General features: G+C 45.7%; 1 protein-coding gene and 1 pseudogene across 5 annotated transcripts in view; both read left to right on the forward strand.

Annotated features, from left to right (window-relative positions):
- The window catches only part of kif6 (kinesin family member 6), an 848,078-nt gene that overhangs the window by 215,910 nt on the left and 607,063 nt on the right, over positions 1-25,105 (forward strand). For 4 of the 5 annotated variants that reach the window (XM_072500179.1, XM_072500178.1, XM_072500180.1 and 1 more), the window contains exons 7-8: positions 22,676-22,882; positions 23,817-23,960. The exons of the other annotated variant lie outside the window; for it this stretch is intronic. In XM_072500179.1, coding sequence (XP_072356280.1) covers positions 22,676-22,882; positions 23,817-23,960 — 351 coding nt within the window. The remainder of the gene's footprint in view (positions 1-22,675; positions 22,883-23,816; positions 23,961-25,105) is intronic. 5 annotated transcript variants of the gene reach the window in all.
- On the forward strand, positions 6,089-6,294 carry LOC140415699 (U2 spliceosomal RNA; annotated as a pseudogene).

Below are 25,105 nucleotides of genomic sequence, written 5' to 3' on the forward strand. Positions count from 1 at the left end.
TCTACAGGAAATACGTGGACCTGCTGGGCCCGTTGCTAGGGAGGACTTTCAATAAGGCGAGGGAGGGGGGGACCTTGCCCCGACAATGTCTAGGGCGCTAATTTCTTTGATCCTGAAGCGGGACAAGGATCCACTGCATTGTGGGTCGTATAGACCGATCTCACTCCTCAATGTTGATGCTAAGTTGCTGGCGAAGGTGCTGGCTACGAGAATTGAGGACTATGTCCCGGGGGTGATTCATGAGGACGAGACGGGATTTGTGAAGGGTAGGCAATTAAATACAAATGTGCGGAGGCTCCTCAATGTGATTATGATGCCCCCGGTGGAGGGGGAAGCGGAGGTAGTGGCAGCTATGGACGCGGAGAAGGCCTTTGATAGGGTGGAGTGGGAGTATCTTTGGGAAGTGCTGCGGAGGTTTGGGTTCGGGGAGGGGTTCATCAGTTGGGTCAGGCTGCTATATAGAGCTCCGGTGGCTAGTGTGGCTCCGAATCGGCGGAGGTCGGAGTACTTTCGGCTGTACCGGGGGACGAGGCAGGGGTGCTCCCTATCCCCCTTGTTGTTTGCACTGGCTATTGAGCCTCTGGCCATGGCACTGAGGGAGTCCAGAAAATGGAGGGGACTGGTCCGGCGGGGGGGGGGGGGGGGGGGGGGGGGGGGGAAGAGGAACACCGGGTGTTGTTGTATGCTGACGACCTGTTGCTGTATGTGGCAGATCCAGTGGAGGGGATGGCGGAGGTCATGCGGATCCTAAGGGAGTTTGGGGACTTTTCGGGGTATAAACTCAACGTAGGGAAGAGTGAACTCTTTGTGGTGCATTCAGGAGACCAGGGAAGGGGGATAGACGAGCTACCGCTGAAGAGAGCGGAAAGGAGCTTTCGGTATCTAGGGATCCAAGTAGCTAGGAGTTGGGAGGGCCTTGCACAGGCTCAATTTGATGCGGTTGGTGGAGCAGATGGAGTAGGATTTTAAAAGCTGGGATGTGCTGCCACTCTCGCTAGCGGGTAGGGTGCAGTCGGTCAAAATGACGGTGCTCCCGAGGTTTCTCTGTGTTCCAGTGCCTTCCCATTATGATCCCCAAGGCCTTTTTCAAACGGGTAAGTAGGAGCATCATGGGTTTTGTGTGGGCGAATAAGACCCCGAGGGTGAAGAGTGTGTTTCTGGAGCATAGCAGGGACAGGGGGGGCTAGCGCTGCTGAATTTGTGCGGCTATTATTGGGCAGCCAATGTGGCGATGATCCGTAAGTAATGGAGGGAGAGGGGGCGGCGTGGAAGAGGTTAGAGATGGCGTCCTGTTGTGGGACAAGCCTGAGGGCGCTGGTGAAGGCACCGCTGCCGCATTCGCCGACAAGGTACACCATGAGTCCGGTGGTGGCGGCGACGCTGAAGTTCTGGGGCAGTGTAGGCGACACAGGGGCGAGGTGAGAGCCTCGGTTTGGTCCCCGATTCGGGAGAATCATCGGTTCGTCCCGGGAAGGATGGATGGGGGATTTCGGAGCTGGCGTCGGGCAGGGATTAGATGAATGGGGGACCTGTTCATCGATGGGACGTTTGCGAGCCTAGGGGCGCTGGAGGAGAAGTTTGGGCTACCCCCGGGAAACGCTTTCAGGTACATGCAAGTGATGGCGTTTGTGAGGCGGCAGGTGAGGGAATTCCCGCTGCTCCCGGCACATGGGATTCAGGACAGGGTGATTTCGGGTGTATGGGTTGGAGAAGACAAAGTTTCGACGATTTACCAGGAGCAGAAGGTGGAGGAGTTAAAGGGCAAGTGGGAGGAGGAGCTGGGGGAGGAGATAGCTATGGGTCTGTGGACTGATGCCCTGAGTAGGGTTAATTCTTCCTTCTCTTGCGCCAGGCTCAGCCTAATGCAGTTCAAAGTTACTCACAGACCGCATATGACAGGGGCGAGGTTGTGTAGGTTCTTTGGGGTGGAGGACAGATGTGGCAGGTGCTCGGGAAGCCCGGGAAATCACGTCCATATGTTCTGGTCGTGCCCGGCACTGGATGGGTTTTTGGAGGGGTTTTGCGAAGACTACGTCCAAGGTGGTGAAAGCCTGGGTCAAGCCGACCTGGGGGTTGGCATTATTTGGGATAATGGACGAGCCGGGAGTGCAGGAGGCGAAAGAGGCCGCCGGTATTCTGACCTTTGCGTCCCTGGTAGCCCGGCGGGGGATTTTGCTACTATGGAAAGATGCGAAGCCCCCTAGTGTGGAAGCTTGTATCAATGACATGGCAGGGTTCATCAAGCTGGAGAGGATAAAGTTTGCCTTGTGAGGCTCTGTGCAGGGGTTCCTCAGGCGGTGGCAACCGTTCCTAGACTATCACGCGCAGCGCTAGGAGGACGTCAGCAGCAGCCCAGGGCCGGCGGGGGGGAATTTATTTTGGAGGGGCGTTTGGGTGGGTGGGGGGGTTTCCCTATTGGTGTTTTTAAATGTCATATGGGGGGTTATTGTATATGGGGGAAATCCAATGTATAATTTTTGTATAATTTTTGATTGTTGTGTTCTTGTTTCTTTCTTTTTGTTGGTGGGGGGGGGGGGGGGGAGTTTGTTGAAAATCTGTTGAAAAATTTGAATAAATATATATTTTTAAAAAAAGGTACTTTGAAAGGGAAGGAGAGAAAAAGGAGGTTTTAATGATTCTAACTGAAAGTGACGAACCAAATCCAGATGACTGTGAATTTGACATACCTCAAATTAAATTGGAAAACGAGGATGTTCTTAAAAATTGGGATAAATTGTTCAGTTACCTTCCAGAGGATAAACGAACTGACCTGAAAGAGTTATTGATATCACAAGGGCAGGTTTGTAGAGATAAATTGGGAAGTACTAAAATGGCTATACATGATGTAGATGTGGGAAATGCTGTTCCTATCAAACAACACCCATATAGACTTAATCCTTTAAAATTGGCACAGGTTAACAAAGAGATTGAGAGTATGCTTAAAAATGGCATAATTGAAGTGGGTTGCAGTCAATGGAGCTCACCCATAGTGATGGTACTTAAACCAGACGGTACCCAACAGTTGTGTGTGGACTATAGAAAGGTGAATGCAGTTACAAGAACGGACTCTTATCCTATCCCACGTTTGGAGGATTGCATTGAGAAAGTGGGACAATCCGCTTTTATTTCCAAATTGGATTTACTTAAAGGTTACTGGCAGGAACCTTTATCCGAAAGGGCGAAGGAGATTTCAGCTTTTGTGACTCCAGATGGTATATACCAATTCAAAGTTATGCCATTTGGCATGAAAAACGCCCCAGCCACATTTCAATGGTTAACTAATACAGTTGTTTCAGGATTACCCAATTGTGCGGTATACATCGACGATCTGGTAGTTTTCAGCCAGACATGGAAAGAAAATCTAAAACATCTGATGGAGTTATTTGTTCGACTTCAGGAGGCGGGTTTGGTGATAAACCTAGCCAAAAGTGAATTTGGAAAAGCCCAAGTCACTTTCTTTGGTCATACAATCAGACAGGGTCGAATGGTCCCACGGGATGTGAAAACAAATGTTATTGGGGAGTTTCCGATACCCTTGACACGATGGGAAATAATGCGATTTCTTGGTATGAGTAGATTTCACCGGAAATTTGTAACAAATTTTAGCAGTGTGGTCGCTCCACTTACGGACTTGCTCAAGAAGCGTAACAAATTCCAGTGGACAACGGAGTGTCAAAAGGCATTTGACGGCCTGAAGGCTGTGTTAACCACTGCTCCTGTGTTAGTCATCCCAAATTATACCAGACCATTCAAAGTGGCTGTTGATGCGAGTGATGTGGATGTAGGTGCGGTGCTTCTACATGACGACGACGAAGGGCTAGAGCGGCTTGTTGGTTATTTTTCAAAGAAATTGAATTCTCACCAGAAAAAGTATTCGACGATTGAGAAGGAGACTTTGAGTTTGGTGCTGGCTTTGCAACATTTTCACATTCATGTGACCAGCAATTCGTCTGACACCATTATATATACTGATCATAATCCGTTGACCGGCCAGCCTAGCCCCTGAAGGTGCGGAGGGTTATGCACCTTCGGGACGGCCTGACGCCGGAGTGGTTCACGCCAATCCTTCCCGCCAGAGTTGCCCGCGCCGCCGGTTTTCGCAGAATCCCACCCCTGATCAATTATCAGATTATGAGATGCCAAATTCGAAGCCCACTCTTTCCCCCCCCCCCCCCACCCCCCCCCTCCCCCCCACTGACAAGTAGAGCCATCCTCCCCCCAAAACCACCCTACTACACAATAATGGGGCACCCCATCCCGCAGCACATACACATGAAGGTGACCTAACCCATCAGACCCCTCATTAGTCACCCCTGCCTGAAAGCTGTAGAACAGTCCAGCCAGTCGAGTGACAAATCACTGTATTTTCACTTGCCCCTCCCTGACATCACCTACCTCACACAAACGTTTTTAAAGCAGCAACTGTGACAAGTGTCAGATGCTTCTTTGAAAACCAAGTACACTTCAAAGGGTTTCAAATCCCTTAATAGCCTTTGAAATGCAAAACTCCTATTTAATTTCACAGAGCAATACATTTCCCTAGGCAGTGATGGCAGTTTTATTGATCCATGCACAGCTGCTTCAGGGGTTTGCTAATTTATCTTTCCCTTCATGCTTGAATGAATCTCAATTACCCTGTTTTGATGCTAACCACAATGATTATAAATACTCTTGCTGTGATTGACAGCTCATCACCACACCAAAAGGAACTGAGTGCTTTCTGCTGAGAAAAAGAGGAAGTGAAATAACTTTTTCTGATGTGGTGAGGAGCTGTCAATGAGAGGTCATTGAGGGACTAAGAGTGGGAAGAATGTGAACACCAGATTCTCCTACAATTGAGAAAAAGAAGTTTAGTTCTTAGATTCTACAGTGTGCAATTGCAGTTCCCTTCAGCTATCTAATATTCCATCCATTATTTTGGACAAGCATAAATGGGCTGAAGTTTGGTCTCCCAATGGAGGTGTGCATTGGGTCGTGAAATGCTGAACTTAGTTTTTTTTTGCTGGATAATAATTTCCCTGTGCCTTCTGTCATGTGAGAGTACCTTTAAGAAATGGGTGTTTAAGAAATGTGCCTTTAATAAATGGAACTGCTCATGTTACTGAAGTGATGTCAGAGTGTGGGGGGAACTGAGGTATACTTCTGCTTTTTGAGTTTCAGTTTGAGAGAGCAGTTTGGGTGTGTCTGTGTGTTTCCAGTGAGCTGCATGAAGAAGACAAAGGGGCTGTGGCTGTAGCTGAAGTAACCAAAAGCAGCAGCATGGTTGAACCCTTTCTCACTATATATATTGAATGTAACCTAATGTGCTCCTGTTTGAAGGTTGGTTCAGTCTTTTGGATGTTAAAAGGACAGCTGAAACGATTACTTAGTTTTTGTGGGTTATCTTTGAATTAATGGGTGTTAAGATATTCAATGGTTGTTTTAAAAAGGTTAACTTGAGCTGATAGAATAAACATTGTTTTGTTTTAAAAAACACTTGTCCATTTATGCTGTACCATACCTGTAGAGTGCGCCGTGTGCTCCCCACACCACAATCTATTAAAAGTTGTGGGTCAGTTGAACTCCATGCTACACTTTGGGGTTCCCTGAACTCTGACCCGTAACACTTCCCGATGCCACACCATTTTTGTCTGGCATGTTGGTCGGTTGGAAAGGCTTTGGGTGCAAAATGCACATGTACCTCTTCTGAGGTCAATGATCCCCATTGTGAGGACTAGACAAATAAACTGTATTTCTTCCTGCACAATATTTTCATCTGCTGGTGCGGGTAAGCCCGATACAAAATGGAGAGTTTCTCACGACTGGGGGAACCCTGTGAGGAGTAATTCATCACTGGAATCCATAGAATTCCTACAGTGCAGAAGGAGGCCATTTGGCCGTTCGAATCTGCACCAACCCTCTGAAAGAGCACCCACCCATCCATCGCATTAGCGTAGGCCAATCCCCGTCCCACATCCCCGTAACCCCACCATCCCCGTAATCCCACCTAACCTGCACATTCCTGGACACTAAGGAGCAATTCAGCATGGCCATTCCACCTAACCTGCACGTGCAAACTCCACACACAAGGACGGAATTGAACCGGGTCATCGCTTCTCGGCCATTTGGCTAAGATCAAGTGTAGTATCTGCACTGCCTTTTGGCTCAGATCTGGTATGTCTCTATTGTGGAGACCATGAATTGGATTCAATTTGAATATAAATTGGTTTTTGGAGCAGGCAAGTAGCTGGATTAGGGATTCGCCCCTGTACACACTCTGAGCCCTGGATTTGTAACTCAGAAAAAGTAATAATAAAAAAAAGATTTTTTAAAAAAAGGAATTGAACCGGGTCCCTCGCGCTGTGAGGCAGCAGTGCTACTACGTCCTCAAAAGCTAAGCTGAGCGTTAAATTGAGCAATTGTTATCATGCATTATAGTACTTTTACAGTTGTCAAAAGTGTGTTGATGCATTAAAAATGTTTGTATAAAAAAAGGTTCTGTCAGCTTCTGCTATCATGTTTTGTGCTGAAATATAATTGATTGACAGCTCTGGCTGTTCGAAAATAACCCTGCCTTTGAAAGTTAAAAAAACTTCTGTACTTGCTCCCCTCTATTGAATGACCTTCACTCTGCTTTACAATGGAAAGGAGATACCATTCTGTTCCGTCTGTTTCAGGCAGTGTTGCTGGAAGATTTTGTTATGATAGTTGTAGCCAGAATTTTGTGGCTTGGTTTGAAAAGCGAGAAAATGACTTCAGCTCAGCCGGCGCTCACAGGTGGCCTATTGATCCAAGAACAAATAAAAATGTAAATGGCTGTAATAACAGAATATGACTTTCAAGTGGTTCCTTGATTGTTTTCAAACCTAATAGGCAAGTAACGGATTACATTTTTTTGGGCTGGAGTAGTCTTTTTTCCTTTCCAACATCAATGATAGTGTGTTTAAATTTCGGGTTTTATTAAATGGTTAGCGCTTTAATTTTTTTCTGTGATTTTAAAATGTTTCCCATTGGCCCCTGAGGACTATATACAGTGCATGCTAGGTGACTGGCCATGGAGAACACTTGAGGGGCATGGAGGAGGCCTCCTATAAATCATAGAATCCGCACAGTGCAGAAGGAGGCCATTCGGCCCATCAAATCTGCACCGTCCCTCCGAAAGAGCACCCTACCTAGGCCCTGCCTTATCCCTGTAACCCTACCCAACCTTTGAACACTATGGAGTAATTTAGCATGGCTAATCTGTTGCCATCTGGGATGGCCATGTCCCGATTACAAAATGGACACTTGCAGAGAATGCAGGGAAAATTGGACAATACTAAGAAACAAGCAGGTGAAAGCACTGTCTGTTGATTAGAACCTTAAGCTCTCAGACAGGACAGAAACTGCTAAGCCATCTACATCCTAATGAGCCATCTCCGGGGACAAAAGGGAAACATTTAGATACACAATGTTAAGGCAGACACCCCGGCGCCAGAAGAGACTAAAACAAAGCAAACTAACAGTCACAGGACACGCCCAGCGATCAGGGAACCACCCCTCTATTGTAGGAAGATCGATATGAATGATTGGGGAAAGACCCAATTAATTGAGGCCAAGTTTAAGGCCCGCCCAAAAGCGCGCGAAGCCCTTTTTAGTATAAAAGTTCCTTTGGCTTTGGCTCTCAGCGAAGAGAGAAACCAGCCTAGCAGCTACATCAGGCCAAGTAAATTCCAAGTCAACGCACGCTACGAGATAAACGCTCCTAGTTGCTACCCTGTAAACAGCTCAACCCAGCAGCCTCAGAATCGAGCAACGGCCATTGTTCCTCTGACTGAGTGGGCACCCGAAGCTAAGTATAAGCTTTAGTAAGAGTGGTAGTTTAGTTTGTAGAGTTTATGCATGAGTAGATTTGACTGTGTGTAAATAAATGAACTTTTGAACTTACTAATTGGTGTATTGAGTCCTTGATCAGTATTCGGTTCTGAACCTTGTGGCGGTGTCGAAAGATACCTGGCGACTCTTGAGCAAACATAGAACATAGAAAATAGAACATAGAAAATACAGCACAGAACAGGCCCTTCGGCCTACGATGTCGTGCCGAACCTTTGTCCTAGATTAATCATAGATTATCATTGAATTTACAGTGCAGAAGGAGGCCATTCGGCCCTTTGAGTCTGCACCGGCTCTTGGAAAGAGCACCCTACCCAAACTCAATACCTCCACCCAACACCAAGGGCAATTTTGGACATTAAGGGCAATTTATCATTGGCCAATTCACCTAACCTGCACATCTTTGGACTGTGGGTGGAAACCGGAGCACCCGGAGGAATCCCACGCAGACACGGGGAGGATATGCAGACTCCGCACAGACAGTGACCCAAGCCGGAATCAAACCTGGGACCCTGGAGCTGTGAAGCAATTGTGCTATCCACAATGCTACCGTGCTGCCCTTAAGAACAAATAAATCTACACTATATCATTTTACCGTAATCCATGCACCTATCCAATAGCTGCTTGAAGGTCCCTAATGTTCCCGACTCAACTACTTCCACAGGCAGTGCATTCCATGCCCCCACTACTCTCTGGGTAAAGAACCTACCTCTGATATCCCTCCTATATCTTCCACCTTTCACCTTAAATTTATGTCCCCTTGTAATGGTTCGTTCCACCCGGGGAAAAAGGTCTCTGACTGTCTACTCTATCTATTCCCCTGATCATCTTATAAACCTCTATCAAGTCGCCCCTCATCCTTCTCCGTTCTAATGAGAAAAGGCCTAGCACCCTCAACCTTTCCTCGTAAGACCTACTCTCCATTCCAGGCAACATCCTGGTAAATCTCCTTTGCACCTTTTCCAAAGCTTCCACATCCTTCCTAAAATGAGGCGACCAGAACTGTACACAGTACTCGAAATGTGGCCTTACCAAAGTTTTGTACAGCTGCATCATCACCTCACGGCTCTTAAATTCAATCCCTCTGTTAATGAACGCGAGCACACCATAGGCCTTCTTCACAGCTCTATCCACTTGAGTGGCAACTTTCAAAGATGTATGAACATAGACCCCAAGATCTCTCTGCTCCTCCACATTGCCAAGAACTCTACCGTTAACCCTGTATTCCTCATTCATATTTGTCCTTCCAAAATGGACAACCTCACACTTTTCAGGGTTAAACTCCATCTGCCACTTCTCAGCCCAGCTCTGCATCCTATCTATGTCTCTTTGCAGCCGACAACAGCCCTCCTTACTATCCACAACTCCACCAATCTTCGTATCGTCTGCAAATTTACTGACCCACCCTTCAACTCCCTCATCCAAGTCATTAATGAAAATCACAAACAGCAGAGGACCCAGAACTGATCCCTGCAGTACGCCACTGGTAACTGGGATCCAGGCTGAATATTTGCCATCCACCACCACTCTCTGACTTCTATCGGTTAGCCAGTTCGTTATCCAACTGGCCAAATTTCCCACTATCCCATGCCTCCTTACTTTCTGCATAAGCCTACCATGGGGAACCTTATCAAATGCCTTACTAAAATCCATGTACACTACATCCACTGCTTTACCTTCATCCACATGCTTGGTCACCTCCTCAAAGAATTCAATAAGACTTGTAAGGCAAGACCTACCCCTCACAAATCCGTGCTGACTATCCCTAATCAAGCAGTGTCTTTCCAGATACTCAGAAATCCTATCCTTCAGTACCCTTTCCATTACTTTGCCTACCACCGAAGTAAGACTAACTGGCCTGTAATTCCCAGGGTTATCCCTAGTCCCTTTTTTGAACAGGGGCACGACATTCGCCACTCTCCAATCCCCTGGTACCACCCCTGTTGACAGTGAGGACGGAAAGATCATTGCCAACGGCTCTGCAATTTCATCTCTTGCTTCCCATAGAATCCTTGGATATCCCGTCAGGCCCGGGGGACTTGTCTATCCTCAAGTTTTTCAAAATGCCCAACACATCTTTCTTCCTAACAAGTATTTCCTCGAGCTTACCAGTCTGTTTCACACTGTCCTCTCCAACAATATGGCCCCTCTCATTTGTAAATACAGAAGAAAAGTACTCGTTCAAGACCTCTCCTATCTCTTCAGACTCAATACACAATCTCCCGCTACTGTCCTTGACCGGACCTACCCTCGCTCTAGTCATTCTCATATTTCTCACATATGTGTAAAAGGCCTTGGGGTTTTCCTTGATCCTACCCACCAAAGATTGTTCATGCCCTCTCTTAGCTCTCCTAATCCCTTTCTTCAGTTCCCTCCTGGCTATCTTGTATCCCTCCAATGCCCTGTCTGAACCTTGTTTCCTCAGCCTTACCTAAGTCTCCTTTTTCCTCTTAACAAGACATTCAACCTCTCTTGTCAACCATGGTTCCCTCACTTGACCATCTCTTCCCTGCCTGACAGGGACATACATATCAAGGACACGTAGCACCTGTTCCTTGAACAAGTTCCACATTTCACTTGTGTCCTTCCCTGACAGCCTATGTTCCCAACTTATGCACTTCAATTCTTGTCTGACAACATCGTATTTACCCTTCCCCCAATTGTAAACCTTGCCCTGTTGCACGTACCTATCCCTCTCCATTACTAAAGTGAAAGTCACAGAATTGTGGTCACTATCTCCAAAATGCTCCCCCACTAACAAATCTTATCACTTGCCCTGGTTCATTACCATGTACTAAATCCAATATTGCCCCTCCTCTGGTCGGACAATCTACATTCTGTGTCAGAAAAGCTTCCTGGACACACTGCACAAACACCACCCCATCCAAACTATTTGATATAAAGAGTTTCCACTCAATATTTGGGAAGTTAAAGTCGCCCATGACTACTACCCTATGACTTCTGCACCTTTCCAAAATCTGTTTCCCAATCTGTTCCTCCACATCTCTGCTACTATTGGGGGGCCTATAGAAAACTCCTAACAAGGTGACTGCTCCTTTCCTATTTCTGACTTCAACCCATACTACCTCAATAGGGTGATACTCCTCGAACTTCCTTTCTGCAGCTGTTATACTATCTCTAATTAATAATGCCACCCCCCCACCTCTTTTACCACCCTCCCTAATCTTATTGAAACATCTATAACCAGGGACCTCCAACAACCATTTCTGCCCCTCTTCTATCCAAGTTTCCGTAATGGCCACCACATCGTAGTCCCAAGTACCGATCCATGCCTTAAGTTCACCCATCTTATTCCTGATGCTTCTTGCGTTGAAGTATACACATTTCAACCCATCTCCGTGCCTGCAAGTACTCTCCTTTGTCAGTGTTCCCTTCCCCACTGCCTCACTACACGCTTTGGCGTCCTGAATATCGGCTACCTTAGTTGCTGGACTACAAATCCGGTTCCCATTCCCCTGCCAAATTAGTTTAAACCCTCCCGAAGAGTACTAGAAAACCTCCCTCCCAGGATATTGGTGCCCCTCTGGTTCAGATGCAACCCGTCCTGCTTGTACAGGTCCCACCTTACCCAGAATGCGCACCAATTATCCAAATACCTGAAGCCCTCCCTCCTACACCATTCCTGCAGCCACGTGTTCAGCTGCACTCTCTCCCTATTCCTAGCCTCGCTATCACGTGGCACCGGCAACAAACCAGAGATGACAACTCTGTCTGTCCTGGCTTTTAACTTCCAGCCTAACTCCCTAAACTTGTTTATTACCTCCACAGCCCCTTTTCCTACCTATGTCGTTGGTACCAATGTGCACCACGACTTCTGGCTGCTCCCCCTCCCCCTTAAGGATCCTGAAGACACGATCCGAGACATCCCTGGCCCTGGCACCCGGGAGGCAACATACCTTCCGGGAGTCTCGCTCGCGACCACAGAATCTCCTATCTATTCCCCTAACCATTGAATCTCCTACAACTATTGCTTTTCTATTCTCCCCACTTCCCTTCTGAGCCCTAGAGCCAGACTCAGTGCCAGAGACCTGGCCGCTAGGGCCTTCCCCCGGTAGGTCATCCCCCCCAACAGCATCCAAAACGGTATACTCGTTTTGAAGGGGAACGGCCACGAGGGATCCCTGCACTGTCTGCCTGTTTGTTTTTTTCCCCCTGACTGTAACCCAGCTATTCTTGTCCTGTACCTTGGGTGTGGTTACCTCCCTGTAACTCTTCTCAATCACCCCCTCTGCCTCCCGGATGATCCGAAGTTCATCCAGCTTCAGCTCCAGTTCCCTAACACGGTCTTTGAGGAGCTGAAGTTGGGTGCACTTCACGCAGGTATAGTCAGCGGGGACACCAGTGGTATCCCTCACCACCCACATCCTACAGGAGGAGCATGCAACTGGCCTAGCCTCCATCCCCTCTTATCTGACAGAATATAGCTGCCGTGTGGACTAACTAGATCTCCGCCCTCCGACTCTGCTCCCAATCAGCTACACTTTCTGCAAACTCCTGGCTCTCTTCTCACTCTTTGCGGAAATGTCGGAAACAAAATGAAAGGAGCACCTAACTCCCTCGGTCACCAAACTCTTACTATAGCACTCAAAAAGCACCAAATTCAGCACTCAGTGCAAACAAAGTCTGCACTGGAGGGGATCACTTTTATACTGTGAATCTAGCCTCTGAAAACTGGCCTAATCCAATTAACTAATTAACAAGCTCCAGCTGCAAGTGCCTACAAGTAGAAGCCTGTTTAAAGCTGATTGAAAATTCACCTTCTTCTAAACCAAACAGCAACTTTTAAGTTAATTAACTAAATAAAAGAAAGACTAAACTTCAGATAAAAATGAAGCCTTATACTCCCTCGGCCACCAAACTCTTACTATAGCACTCAAAAAGCACCAAATTCAGCACTCAATGCAAACCCAAATTCAGCACTCAGTGCAAACGTAATTAAACAGAGCCAAATTAAGAAACAGCCAAAGTTAGCAACAAATCCATCTAACCAGCACATCTTTGGACTGTGGAAGAAAACCGGAGCACCCGGAGGAAACCCATGCAAACAAGGGGAGAATGTGAAAACACAGTCATCCAAGGTTGGAATTGAGCTCGGGTCCCTGGTGCTGTAAGACAAAAGTGCTAACCACTGTGCCAACATGCCGCCCCCAGTCTTGAAAGAGGTGGTTCCAGAGATCATGGATGCATTGACAATAACTTCCAAAAGTCGACTGGAAAGGTTCTGGCGGATTGGATAACTATAAATATAACACTGGATAAAAGCAAGTTACTGCGGATGCTGGAATCTGAAACCAAAGAGAAAATGCTGGAAAATCTCAGCAGATCTGGCAGCATCTGTAGGAGGAGAAAAGAGCTAACGTTTCGAGTCCAGATGACCCTTTGGCAAAGCTATAATACAGACAAAGTGGGAAATATTTATACTGTGGAGTGAGAATTAAAGATGAGTCATAGCCACAGAAACCAAGGGAACAGAGTGCTAATAGCCACAGAAACTACAGGTAAAGAGTCAATGGCAGTCCCAGAGAGATCAAAAGGTGTGAAAGGCCAAACAGCAGAGAAACTAACATCAGAGGGTAAACCGTGACAGATGTAGATGTGGGGGAGGGGAAGGGGGAAGCAAAGGGGAGAAAGGATAAGGAAAGGTGGATAAGATAGGGGGGTGGGGGGTTAAATATATATGAAGAAAGACAAGAGAGAAAGAAATGGTAAAAGACAGTTAAAATGAAATGGGATGAAAACAAATGGGTCGAGGTGGGGTAGAGCTAATCATCTGAAGTTGTTGAATTCGATGTTGACACCGGAAGGCTAACCGGAAGATGAGATGTTGTTCCTCCAGTTTGCATTGAGCTTCACTGGAACATTGCAGCAGGCCAAGGACAGACATGTGGGCATGGGAGCAGGGTCTTGTGTTAAAAGATAAATATAACACTCCTGTTCAAGAAAGGAGGAAAATAAAAAGCAGGAAATTAGGCTTGTTAGCCCATTGTTTGTCATTACGAAAATACTATAATCCATTAATAAAGAGGTAGTGGCATGACATTTAGAAAATCATAGTACTATCAGGCAGAGGCAACATGGTTTTTTGAAAGGAAATTCTGTTCGACAAATTTATTACAGTTGTTTGAGCATGTAACAAATGGGGTGGATAAATGGAAACTCGTGGATGGAGGATTTGGATTCGAAAAGGCATTTTCTAAGGTGCCACATAAAAATTCTACACAAGATAAACGCTTATGGCATTGGGGGTGATGTATTGCATGGATAGAGGTCTGGCTAACTGATAGAAAACAATCGGAATAAGTGGGTAATTTTCAGGTAGGCAAACTAACTAGTTGAGTGCTGCAGGGATCAGTGCTTGAGCCTCAACTATTTATAATTGATATTACTGACTTGGATACCTGTATCATAGCCAAATTTGATGGTGATATGAAGATTGGTAGGGAAGCAAATTGTGATAAAGATGCAGAGAGTCTGCAAATGAATATAGATAGGTTAAGTAAGTGGTTAAGAATTTGGCAGATGGAGAATAACGTGGGAAATATGAAGTCCACTTTGGCAGTAAGAACAACATAATATTTAAATGGAGAGAGAGATTGCCAAATTCTGTAGTTTAGTGGTACTGAATTCTGTGGTACAGTGTCACAACGATGGGAACTGGGATTGGGCAGTGCTACCTACAACTTCGCCAGCTAACCACATATATATTGAACTGTTTAAAGAAGACCTGTTTTTAAAATTTGTAAGAAAAGGCACTGATCAAAAATGGCTGCCATGAGTCACCTGATGATTGGTATTGTAAAGTTGACTACTTCGCTAGAAGGTTGGTATGAATTGCACCGCAAACCTGCTACGTACCTGAGGGGGGTTTCAAGCTCCACTTCAAACAGGAACACTCTTGAAAGGAAGGCATTTAAGATGCAAAATGCTGGACTTTGATACTCATGTATGATACTCATCAGAACTCCTGTGGAGGATGAAATTATCCCGATCATTTGTTGATTTATATCGTGAAATATATCAAAGGTTTTGGAGATGAAAAGATCAGAAAATAGGCTTACTTGGTCTACATCAAATAATGCAAAACAGCCTAACTGAATTTCCCTCTGGGAATATGCAGACCTACTCCAGCTCCTGTGTCATATCTTTTTATGTTGTTATGCATGTGTGATTTAGCACCATGCGATGACATGGGATGGGTGGGAGAGTGCGGGGTAGTGGCGTGACTGACGTGGGTCATGAGGTGGCATGGGTGGTCTGAGTGGAAGGCATGGATTAGAGGGTGGGTGCAGCCGGTGAGGGGCTGAGGTGAGTTTTAAGGTACATTTAAACGATGTTGAGTGCGAGGCTGCTGTGATGGAGAACTGAGCCGGACTTGTAAGCGGCCACCTGCCTTTGCACCCACACTCCTCACGCTATCCATTGTGGTTCCCAAAATGCACTATGAACCTGAACTCTCTGTGAGAAGACAAAAGTCCAAGACAGATTCACACAAGGGTCGGGTGTGCATTTCAGAAGGCACAAGGATGCGCACGTCAGGTTTTCCTAACGATTTCTCATTGTGTCTGGTATTCAGCTCCTTTGGACCACTGTTGTTAAAAATATTTTATTTCAATGATTGAACGTTACCCTTGACATGTGGCAGAATAATATGCTCCCAAATCGGGAGATATATTATCGGGCATGGTGTCGTTGAGTGGCATTCCCAACATCATCTGGTCAGTTTTGTACAATAGATCAGATGGCTAGCCCTAAAAGTCAGAACCACGCCCACGTTATTTAAATGTCAATTAATGTATATTTACGGCTGTTTTCAACCCACTTGATTGCCATAATATGATGTGATCACTGTCATGTCTTTAGAATCCAAATCATGCCATGTGTGGTTTCCCTTGTTTTAAGGGGCAGCTTGTTCGGAAGGTTTGGAACCTGCAGCTGAACCCTGAACCTCAACTTAGCAGTGAGTAGACCTGTTACTGATGGAAGTGCTAATTTGAATGAGCAGACTATCTATTTGAAAATCATACGAGTCAAAGGCCTTTTCTCAACTGCTGAGTTCTATGCTGAGTTCCTGGCCATCTCCGAGGGCTACAAAGTATCAGAGAGAGAGGGGGAGAGAGAGAGAGAGAAAGAGAGACATTGTGGTGTTGCTCATCCTGAAATGATGTGTAAGAGTGCAATCATTAACACTTTCAGATTATTTTATGACACGCTGTCTACCTATTATTACCTAACTGCATGCTAGCCTGGATGCTGTGCTCATTCTGCCAACCACCCACCCCACAACTGGACCAAAGCTTTAAATGCATTGTCGAAAATAGCTGTGTCCTTGTTGAATCATGCCAACTTTGAGATCCAGTCAAAGTGAATTTTCTCTTGCATTCATGAGCAGATCCTGGGCACACTGGCATAAAATTGCATATACTAAAGGCTTACTCACCCTGGCCACACTCAATGGACCATTGAGCCTTTTCTGACATTGGGAACATTTCATTTTGACCAGCTCCACACTGCTGACCTCCATGGACACATTCTCCCAGGCTGCATGTGTCTTGTTTGGCTTCCTCTTCTTAGCAGAGGTAGTCATCAGCTGTTCATGTCAGTCCGGGACACACCTAGGAGGGCTTTGATAGAGTCCTCATTGAATCTAGCAGCTGGTTTGGCCTTTCTCCCCTGCCTCTCCCCTCGTTCCAATGGGGCATCTCTGGACGGAAATATGCAACAACTAGACAATGTTTCCATGCACATAAGTGGTTAACTTATTCAGGTTAAAAGTGATTGGCACATCTGATCAGTGCCAAGGTTTGGAGACAGCTGAACTCAAAGTGCACTCACCTTAGAAGCCGCAAAGTACTCAATGACTAATTATCCTGCAGAGTTTGAAGCAATCCTGTATATGCTCAGTTCTGTGTCAGGGAGCCCATTTTCTGGACCATTGCCAATGACCATGGAGGCCAGACATTCCCCATCCAACTCTGATCGAGTGGATGATGGCCTCACACCTGCACTGGAAATTAACGAGCTCCAGTTGATGTTTTATTGGGCTCGATCCGAAGGTTGTTGATGTACAGGTGCGGGACCTGCCCAGGGTGCCCCAGCATAATCGAGCCCATAGTTCTGGGAATTCCACTACGAGTTCCTACCCATGTAACAGAGTAAAATAATTATATTTACACAGCAGCTCTACTTTGGACGAAACAAATAACCGAGCAAAAACTTTGAGGCACATGGCTGTGTTGAAAACTATATGCATTAGTTAATTGCAAGTTTTCATTTTGCTAGATCAGGGACCATGATTGCTCTCAGTGTCCACAAAGGTTAGGTGGGGTTACAGGGATAGAGTAGAGGTATGGGCTTGGCTAGGGTGCTCTTTCCAAGGGCCAGTACAGACTCGATGGGCCAAATGGCCTCCTTCTGCACTGTAAATTCTATGATTCTATGTGATCAGAATTTTGAATTTGCCACCTGATTCCTGCTGGCCGTCATTCTGATTGTGCAGGAAGCAAGATAGGTCACTACCCAATACCCATAAAAACTGATGTTGTAATTGTTGCTGCCCATCTCATTTTTATATTCCCTGGAGTTTGACTTATTCAACAAGGTGGGTGATTTTCTGTATGAACCACATACGGTCATAGGGTTCTGGAGTCAGGAACGTTTTGAAAGGTAAGTCTAAAAGTTATTGACAGCTTCATATGCAATTATTATATGGTATAGAATAATTTAAATGTGTTTGTAATGCAGCCATTGATGATAGTGCTTTGCTTTTAAAAGTTAAGTGACCTTTAAATTGACATTATGTTCACATGTATTAGAGTAGATTATCCACTGGAAATAGTGCATTCATCAGTATTGAAATTCAGGCTTAAAGTGTAATTTTAAGCATGTGCTTTAATCTTAATGTTGATTGCTTTCCTTTTAATGTTGATTCACAGTCAAGTCATCTGTTAAGTCTTTGAAGTAGTGGAACAGCTAGCAATCTGTTCAGCAAACTTCAAAAGGCTATAATGTATTATTTGGCATCTGGTGAACCATCTGGTGAACCTTTGATTCATCGAGATGCCCATCTGTTTGCCAAACATCAAAGATTGTAATGTACTTAGCTCTGAAGCCTTTGTTGACGCAAATCTTCTGTAGACTTCCATTATGAATGCTTGGCTGAACTCCAAACTTTTACCAATGGATTCAGCTCAACAGGAGTTAACACAGATGCCAAGGAGACTGAGCTTTGTTTTGATTGACAATTTTAAGACCAGTTTATGAGTAGTTAATAGCATTATATTTTGAAAAGGTTTTTGAATGGTTATTTGTTTATTTTGACAGTTTTTAGGAGCACGTACAAGCATTATTCCTTCAAATGGGGTTTGAATAGCTGTGTTTGCTTGACAATTTTATGAGCTTTGCAAATGATACAAAACTTGAACATTGGGATGTTTAGCCCACTGCAGTGAACCCACTGAACCCATCTTAAGAATTTCAGGCAGATGTGAGAGTGACCTGAATCCTGCCCCTCAGATATCCTCATGGCAGGATTGCGGGGCTAGGCTGGAGTCCAAGCCACTGCCGCTGGAAGCAGGCCAGAGGTGGAAATGGACATGGGCAGATTAGAAGGCCTGTTTCTGTTCACTGGAACATTTGCCCAGTTCTATATATGAATACTAGGCACTCTAACCATCACTACTCACGGTCCATACACCCCGTACCTGCATTCCCCTCCATACTTCCACGAATGGCACGGTGGCACAGTGGTTAGCAGTGTTGCTTCACTGCGCCAGGGACCTGGGTTCAATTCCCGGCTTGGGTCTGTGCGGAGTCTGTGTGGGTTTCCTCCGGGTGTTCCGGTTTACTCTCACAAGTTCTGAAAGACGTGCTGTTAGGTGAATTGGACATTCTGAATTCTCCCTCTGTGTACCAGAACCTGCGCCGCAATGTGGCAACTAGGGACTTTTCACAGTAACTTCATTGCAATATTAATGTAAGCCTACTTGTGACACTAATAAGGACTATTATAAAATAACATAATTTTTCCTGAACAAATCTATGCCAGCTTTCCTTAATTAACCCATATTTGTCCATGTCACTGTTAAGTTTATCTTGAATTATTGTTTCTAGACATTTCCCACCACCAAAGCTAAACTGACTGGTTTGTAGTTGCTGGGCTTATCTTTACACTCTTTTTTGACCAAAGATGCAACATTTTGAATTCTCAAGTCTTCTGCAACCACTCCTGAGTCCAGTGCCTCTGCAATTTTCATTCCCACTTTCCTCAGTATCCACAGATGTATCTCACCTGCTCCAGGTGCCTTATTCATTTTTAAGTATGTCAACCTAAATAATACCTCCTCAGAAATTTTAACTCTTTAGTGCATTGATTACCTCCTCTTTCACCGTAACCTGTGTATCATTTTCTTTCTTGGTAAACACCGATGCAAATTATTAATTTAGTACCTCAGCTATTCCGCCTGCCTCCTTGTTTAAGTCATCTTTTTGGTGCCTAATCGACCCGATTCCTCCTCTCACCACCGGTTTACTATTAGTACCGTCACTGTTTACTATCTATAGCAGACTTTTGGTTTCCCTTCTCTGTTAACTGCCAGTCCCTTTTCATCCTCTCTTTTTGCTTCTTTTATTTGCTTTTTCACTTCCCCTTCAACCTGGTTCTCCATTGTATTATTCACTTGACATCTGTTGTCAGCATACTTTTTCTTCTTAAACTCTTACCTCTTTTGTCATCCAGGGATGTCTGGATTTGTTCACCCAGTATGTTAAATGTGTTTAGAGGACCCCTCAATTTGAGATCTGGCTTCATCGCACTGCTAAATAAATGGATGTGCATAAAATGTCATGGACCTCCCAACTTGTCAGCTAACTCGTTTATGATAGATATGCAGCTGCATTGAAAGCATTCTGCAGTTTTGCAGTATGGAATATTTTTGTTAATGAAAAATGAACATTATTGCATGGTATACACTATCAAAACCCTGAGCACGGTACCCAAGGTCAAAACAACCAAGTGAACTCAGGAGTCATGTCCAGATGTGCACAATGAGTAGCTATTTACCTTGCATGTTATAGGCAGATTTATTCTAGACACCAGGAAGCCTACGTGGAGCATGTGGGAGGACATTTACATAAAGAAGCTCCTGCGTGGTCATCCTTTACCTAATTGTAGTGATCCCAATGCCACAGCTGCCCATATCTGCTCAAAATCCAATGGAGGGAACTGTATCATGACAATCCTCAGGCATTTGGATTTATGTCAGATGAAAGAGGAAGACAATGATTTACTTGCAATACTTATTGTAATAGTTTTTTGGTTTTGCTGCAATTTTCTGGCCTGGAAAACGATGCAGGTGAACTGCAACTGGCCATTAGAAACAAGAAACTGAAGGTAGGCCCTGGAGCATGGAGCTAATACACAACAGGGTAGAGCTAGACCACCAGGGCACAATGTTTTTTTAAAGACTGTATTCCAATAATTCATGGTTATTTATAGATGTGAAAACTAAAGTTTCTTTGTTTTTAAAGGAATGAGTAACCTTCTTGGGGTGACACGGTGGCACAGTGATTAGCACTGCTGCCTTACAGCACCTGGGAGCCAGGTTCAATTCCAACCTTGGATGAGTGTCTGTGTGGTTTTTGCAGATCCTCCCCATGTCTGCGCGGTTCCCTCTGCGAGCTCTGGATTCCTCCCACAGTCCACAGATGTGGTTAGGTGGGTTGGCCAATCTGAATTGCCACTTAGTGTCCAAATGTTGGATTGGGCCTAGGTAGGGCGCTCTTCAGAGGGTCATAGAGTCGTATTGCGTAGAAAAGGCCCTTTGGCACACAAAGCCCAGTGACAATAACAACCCCCATGTCTCTTGCGCTAATCCCACTTACCAGCACTTGTCCCATATCCTTGAATATGATGGCGCTCCAAGTACTTTTCAACGGTTGTGAGGTTTCCAGCCTCCACTACCTTTCCAGGTAGTACATTTCAGGGCCGGGATTCTCCCTTCTGGGAACTTAAGTCCCCACACCGGCGGGAGAACCGGTGGCAACCACTCCAGTGTCAACAGCCCTCGAAAGTGCGGAATTCACCGCATTTTCGGGGGCTAGGTGGACGACGGATGGGTTGGCGTGCTCCAGCCGGCGCCGAAGGGACGGCGTGAGTTCCCGCATGCGCCGAAGGGCCGGCGTGGTCTCGCGCATGCGTGGAACGGGCGGTGTGGTTCCGCACATGCGCAGACCGGCCGGCAAAATCCTTCTTTTCTGCGCCAGCCATGGCGGAGCCCTACAGGAGCCCGGCGTGGAACAAAGAAGTGTCCCCACGGAACAAGCCCGCCCAAAGATCGGTGGGCCCCGATCGCGGGCCAGGCCAACGTGGCCCCCCCCCCCCAGGGTCAGATCCCCCGTACCACCCCGAGGACTGCCCACGCATACTCTCCTGCCAGGTCCCGCCGTGTGGGACCTGAGTAACCCACGCCGACGAGACTGGCCAAAAATGGACAGCCGCTCGGCCCATCGTGGCCCGGAGAATTGTCGGGGGGGGGGAGGCTGCTGACAACGGCCCCCGACCTGCGTGGCGGGAATCCCGCCGCCGCCCAAAAAACGGCACCAGAGAATACGGCAGTCGGGGCAGCGGGGCAGGATTAGTGCCGCCCCCCCGGGGATTCTCCGACCCGGCGGGGTGTCGGAGAATCCCGCCCCAGATTCTCACCACTCTCTGTGAATTTTTTTTTCTAAACTCCTCTCAGAATTTCTTGCCCCTCACCCTAAAAATATGCCCCCTTGTGATTTACCGCTCAATGCAAACCCTTCAAGCTTATACACCTCAATCATAATCTCCCTCAGCATTCCCTGCTCTAAAAATAACAGTCAAACCCCAGTTTCTCCTTCTAGCTGGTTTAGCACAGTGGGCTAAACAGCTGGTTTGAAATGCAGAACAAGGCCAGCAGCGCGGGTTCAATTCCCGTACTGACCTCCCCGAATAGGTGCCGGAATGTGGCGACTAGGGGCTTTTCACAGTAACTTCATTGAAGCCTACTTGTAACAATCAGCGATTATTATAATATTATTATTAGTTCAGATTCTCCATCCCGAGCAACATCCTGGTGAATTTCCTCTGTATCCCATCCAGTGCAATCACCTACTTCCTACAGTGAGCAAAAAACAAAGAAAAGTAAGTACAGCACAGGAACAGGCCCTTCGGCCCTCCAAGCCTGTGCCGATAATGATGCCCTAACTTTTAAAAAACCCTTCCGTCCTTACTCGGTCCGTATCCTTCTATGTCCTACCTATTCATGTGAGGTGACCAGAACTGCACACAGTACTCTAGCTGTGATCTAATTAACTTTCTGTACAGCTCCAACATAGCATCCTAGCTCTTATATTCGATGCCATGACTTATAAAGGCAAGTGTCCCATGTGCCTTCTTAATAAGGGCCCCAGCACTGCCTCTTTGGTACACCATTGGACACCGGCCTCCAGTTACTTAAACACCACACTTTGTGTCCTATTACTAAGCCATTTTTGGATCATCTCGCCAAGTTTCCTTGAATTCCATGACCTTCAATCAGTCTCCCATGTGGGACCTTGTCAAAGGCTTTGCTAAAATCAATACAAGTTATATCAACCGCACAATCTTCATCCACACACTCGGTCACTTTATCAAAGAATGCTATCAAATTTGTTAGGCATGACTTCCCTCTGACAAAGCCAAGGTTGATGGGCCGAATGGCCTTCTTGTGCTCTGTAGGGCTTCTGGATCCTCTAATAATAATCGGGGCATCTCATATATGTTTTTTCTGTTCTCATTTATCAGACTCCTATGAACCAGGCCTCAACTCGTTCCCACTGCATTTTCACCATTCATGTTTCCAGTCGGGAGCCAGGCTCGGCCACTATCCGGCGTTCCAAATTACACCTTGTGGACCTGGCTGGCTCAGAGCGTGTCACAAAGACTGGAGTAGGAGGACAGCTATTGACTGAAGCTAAATACATTAATCTGTCCCTGACATACCTGGAACAGGTACAGTTGGATACCACGCCAAACTATTTTTCTTCTAAAAAAAATAGTGCAAAATGGAAAAAATAATCATTGTTATCATTATATTAACCAATCAACTGATGTATTATAGACAAATAACATAGTAACTATTTTTATAGATAGAGGCCAGGGGGTGCTACAAAGTGGGGGGCAACCATCTTGGTGGTGGGTGCCTCTAATTGGTACAGGGGACCAAGCAAAGAAGTTAATGCCCTCCCATTCCTTTCACCTTCACTCGCTGGCTGGCTCATTGCAACAGAGGTGGAATGAGGCTTTTAAGTGACAGTTCATTGTCCACATAAGGATCTTGCTGGGCTTAAGGGCTGATAGGCTGTCTGACACCTTACCAGTTCCCACTTTAATAAGGGGAACAGGACTGGGGGTGGGTGGAGGTCTGTGGGCTGGCCATACAGTCTAGTTTACATGCCACCTGCATCCCCCTTCCCTGCCTTCAAACACTATGGTGGGTTGCTGTAAAATCTGCACCTGTTTTACAAGCATGTGATTTAATTGGAAGTAGAATGTGATGTTCTAAACCTTTGTGCCAAAGCGTATGGCCATAGCTGAGGACTGTCACAGCCAGATGTCCTCACTTGTTCATTGGCTTACCATTTTCCTTCTATCATAATTTTACATCAAACTGCTGGCATAAAATATGACCCAATTACTTCCTGACATGGAACTTCATTATTGCTGCATTAGATTGACAGCCTATCCTTCCCTATCAAGTCTTGCACTTTGCCAATGTGACATGTATCATTCTAGTCTGGCACAAAATTGAACTAGTCTTAGAAGAAGATGATGGGCAGAAATGTGACGAATGAAGCAATCTGCCTTTTCCAATTTCCTCATGGGAATTTGTTTGTTGATTCTATGCATTAAGGAGCAAATTTGAAATTGTTTGTTTAAATTGCAGGTTATTATCGCACTTGCAGAAAAGAATCGCGCACACATCCCTTATCGAAACTCAATGATGACATCTGTTCTGAGGGACAGCCTGGGAGGAAACTGTATGACAACTATGGTGGCAACATTATCTGTGGATAAAAGGAACTTGGAGGCAGGTTCATGTTGTTTTCACTCGACTCAATGTAGTGTTTAGAAAATAGGTTTGAAGGAGGGCCTTTGACTCATGTGTCTTCATATTTTTTGTTATGTAGTGTACCACATTTCTGACACTGTCAAGAGACTTCAAACTTTGTTAGGAACAAGAAGATATTTATTAATAAAGTGTATCCAGGCATAGGAGGTTTGCAGCACGGAACTGCCTTGGAGCAGCCTTACAGGTTTAATAATAATAATCTTTATTGTCACAAGTAGGCTTACATTAACACTGCAATGAAGTTACTGTGAAAAGCCCCTCGTCGCCACATTCCGGCGCCTTTTCAGGTGCACAGAGGGAGAATTCAGGATGTCCAAATTACCTAACAGCACGTCTTTCAGGACTTGTGGGAGGAAACTGGAGCACCCGGAGGAAACCAACGCAGACACGGGGAGAACGTGCAGATTTCACATACAGTGACCCAAGCCTGGAATCAAACCTGGGACCCTGGTGCTGTGAAACAACAGTGCTAACCATTGTGCTACCGTGCTGCCCACAGGAAGATCCTTTCAGCTATCCTTTGGCAGCAGAACAACGAAGCACAGGTACATGGTCATTTAGTACATGGCTGCTGGATGCATTGTTTCCAAGAGAGAACGCCACACTTTGGGGTGATCATTCACTCTCGGTTCCTAATGGTCCCTCATGTCAGGCTGTACTGTCTTAAAGAAACAGACACAATAAACACTATGTTTTTGAAGTAAGAATAATAACTTAGCAACATGCTCCGGCTGCTGTTCACCCTCTGGGTTAAAAAAAAGAACTCTTGACATTTGCCCAAAGTTTCTCTTCATGACCATGTACCTGTGCTGCGTTGTTCTGCTGCTGCCAAAGTGTAGCTGAAAGGGTTTTTCTGGGAACAAGGACATTTTCTTTGCATGCAGTGTTTATGGGTTAAATTTCAAATCCCCGCCCACCCCCCAGAATGCGAAATAGCTATGCCCCAATGCAATAATTTAATGAACTGGTACACTTTCTTAATTGTGATTAATTGATAACAATCCTATTTTTTTCAGATGTGGTGCAAGTGACATCTGGGGCCATATTCTTAAATTGGTTGGCAATGAGCTGTCTAGCTGTGATAAGCATATTGGAGATCAATG

The sequence above is a fragment of the Scyliorhinus torazame genome, chromosome 4 (genome assembly GCF_047496885.1).
Source record: "Scyliorhinus torazame isolate Kashiwa2021f chromosome 4, sScyTor2.1, whole genome shotgun sequence".
NCBI lineage: Eukaryota > Metazoa > Chordata > Chondrichthyes > Carcharhiniformes > Scyliorhinidae > Scyliorhinus > Scyliorhinus torazame.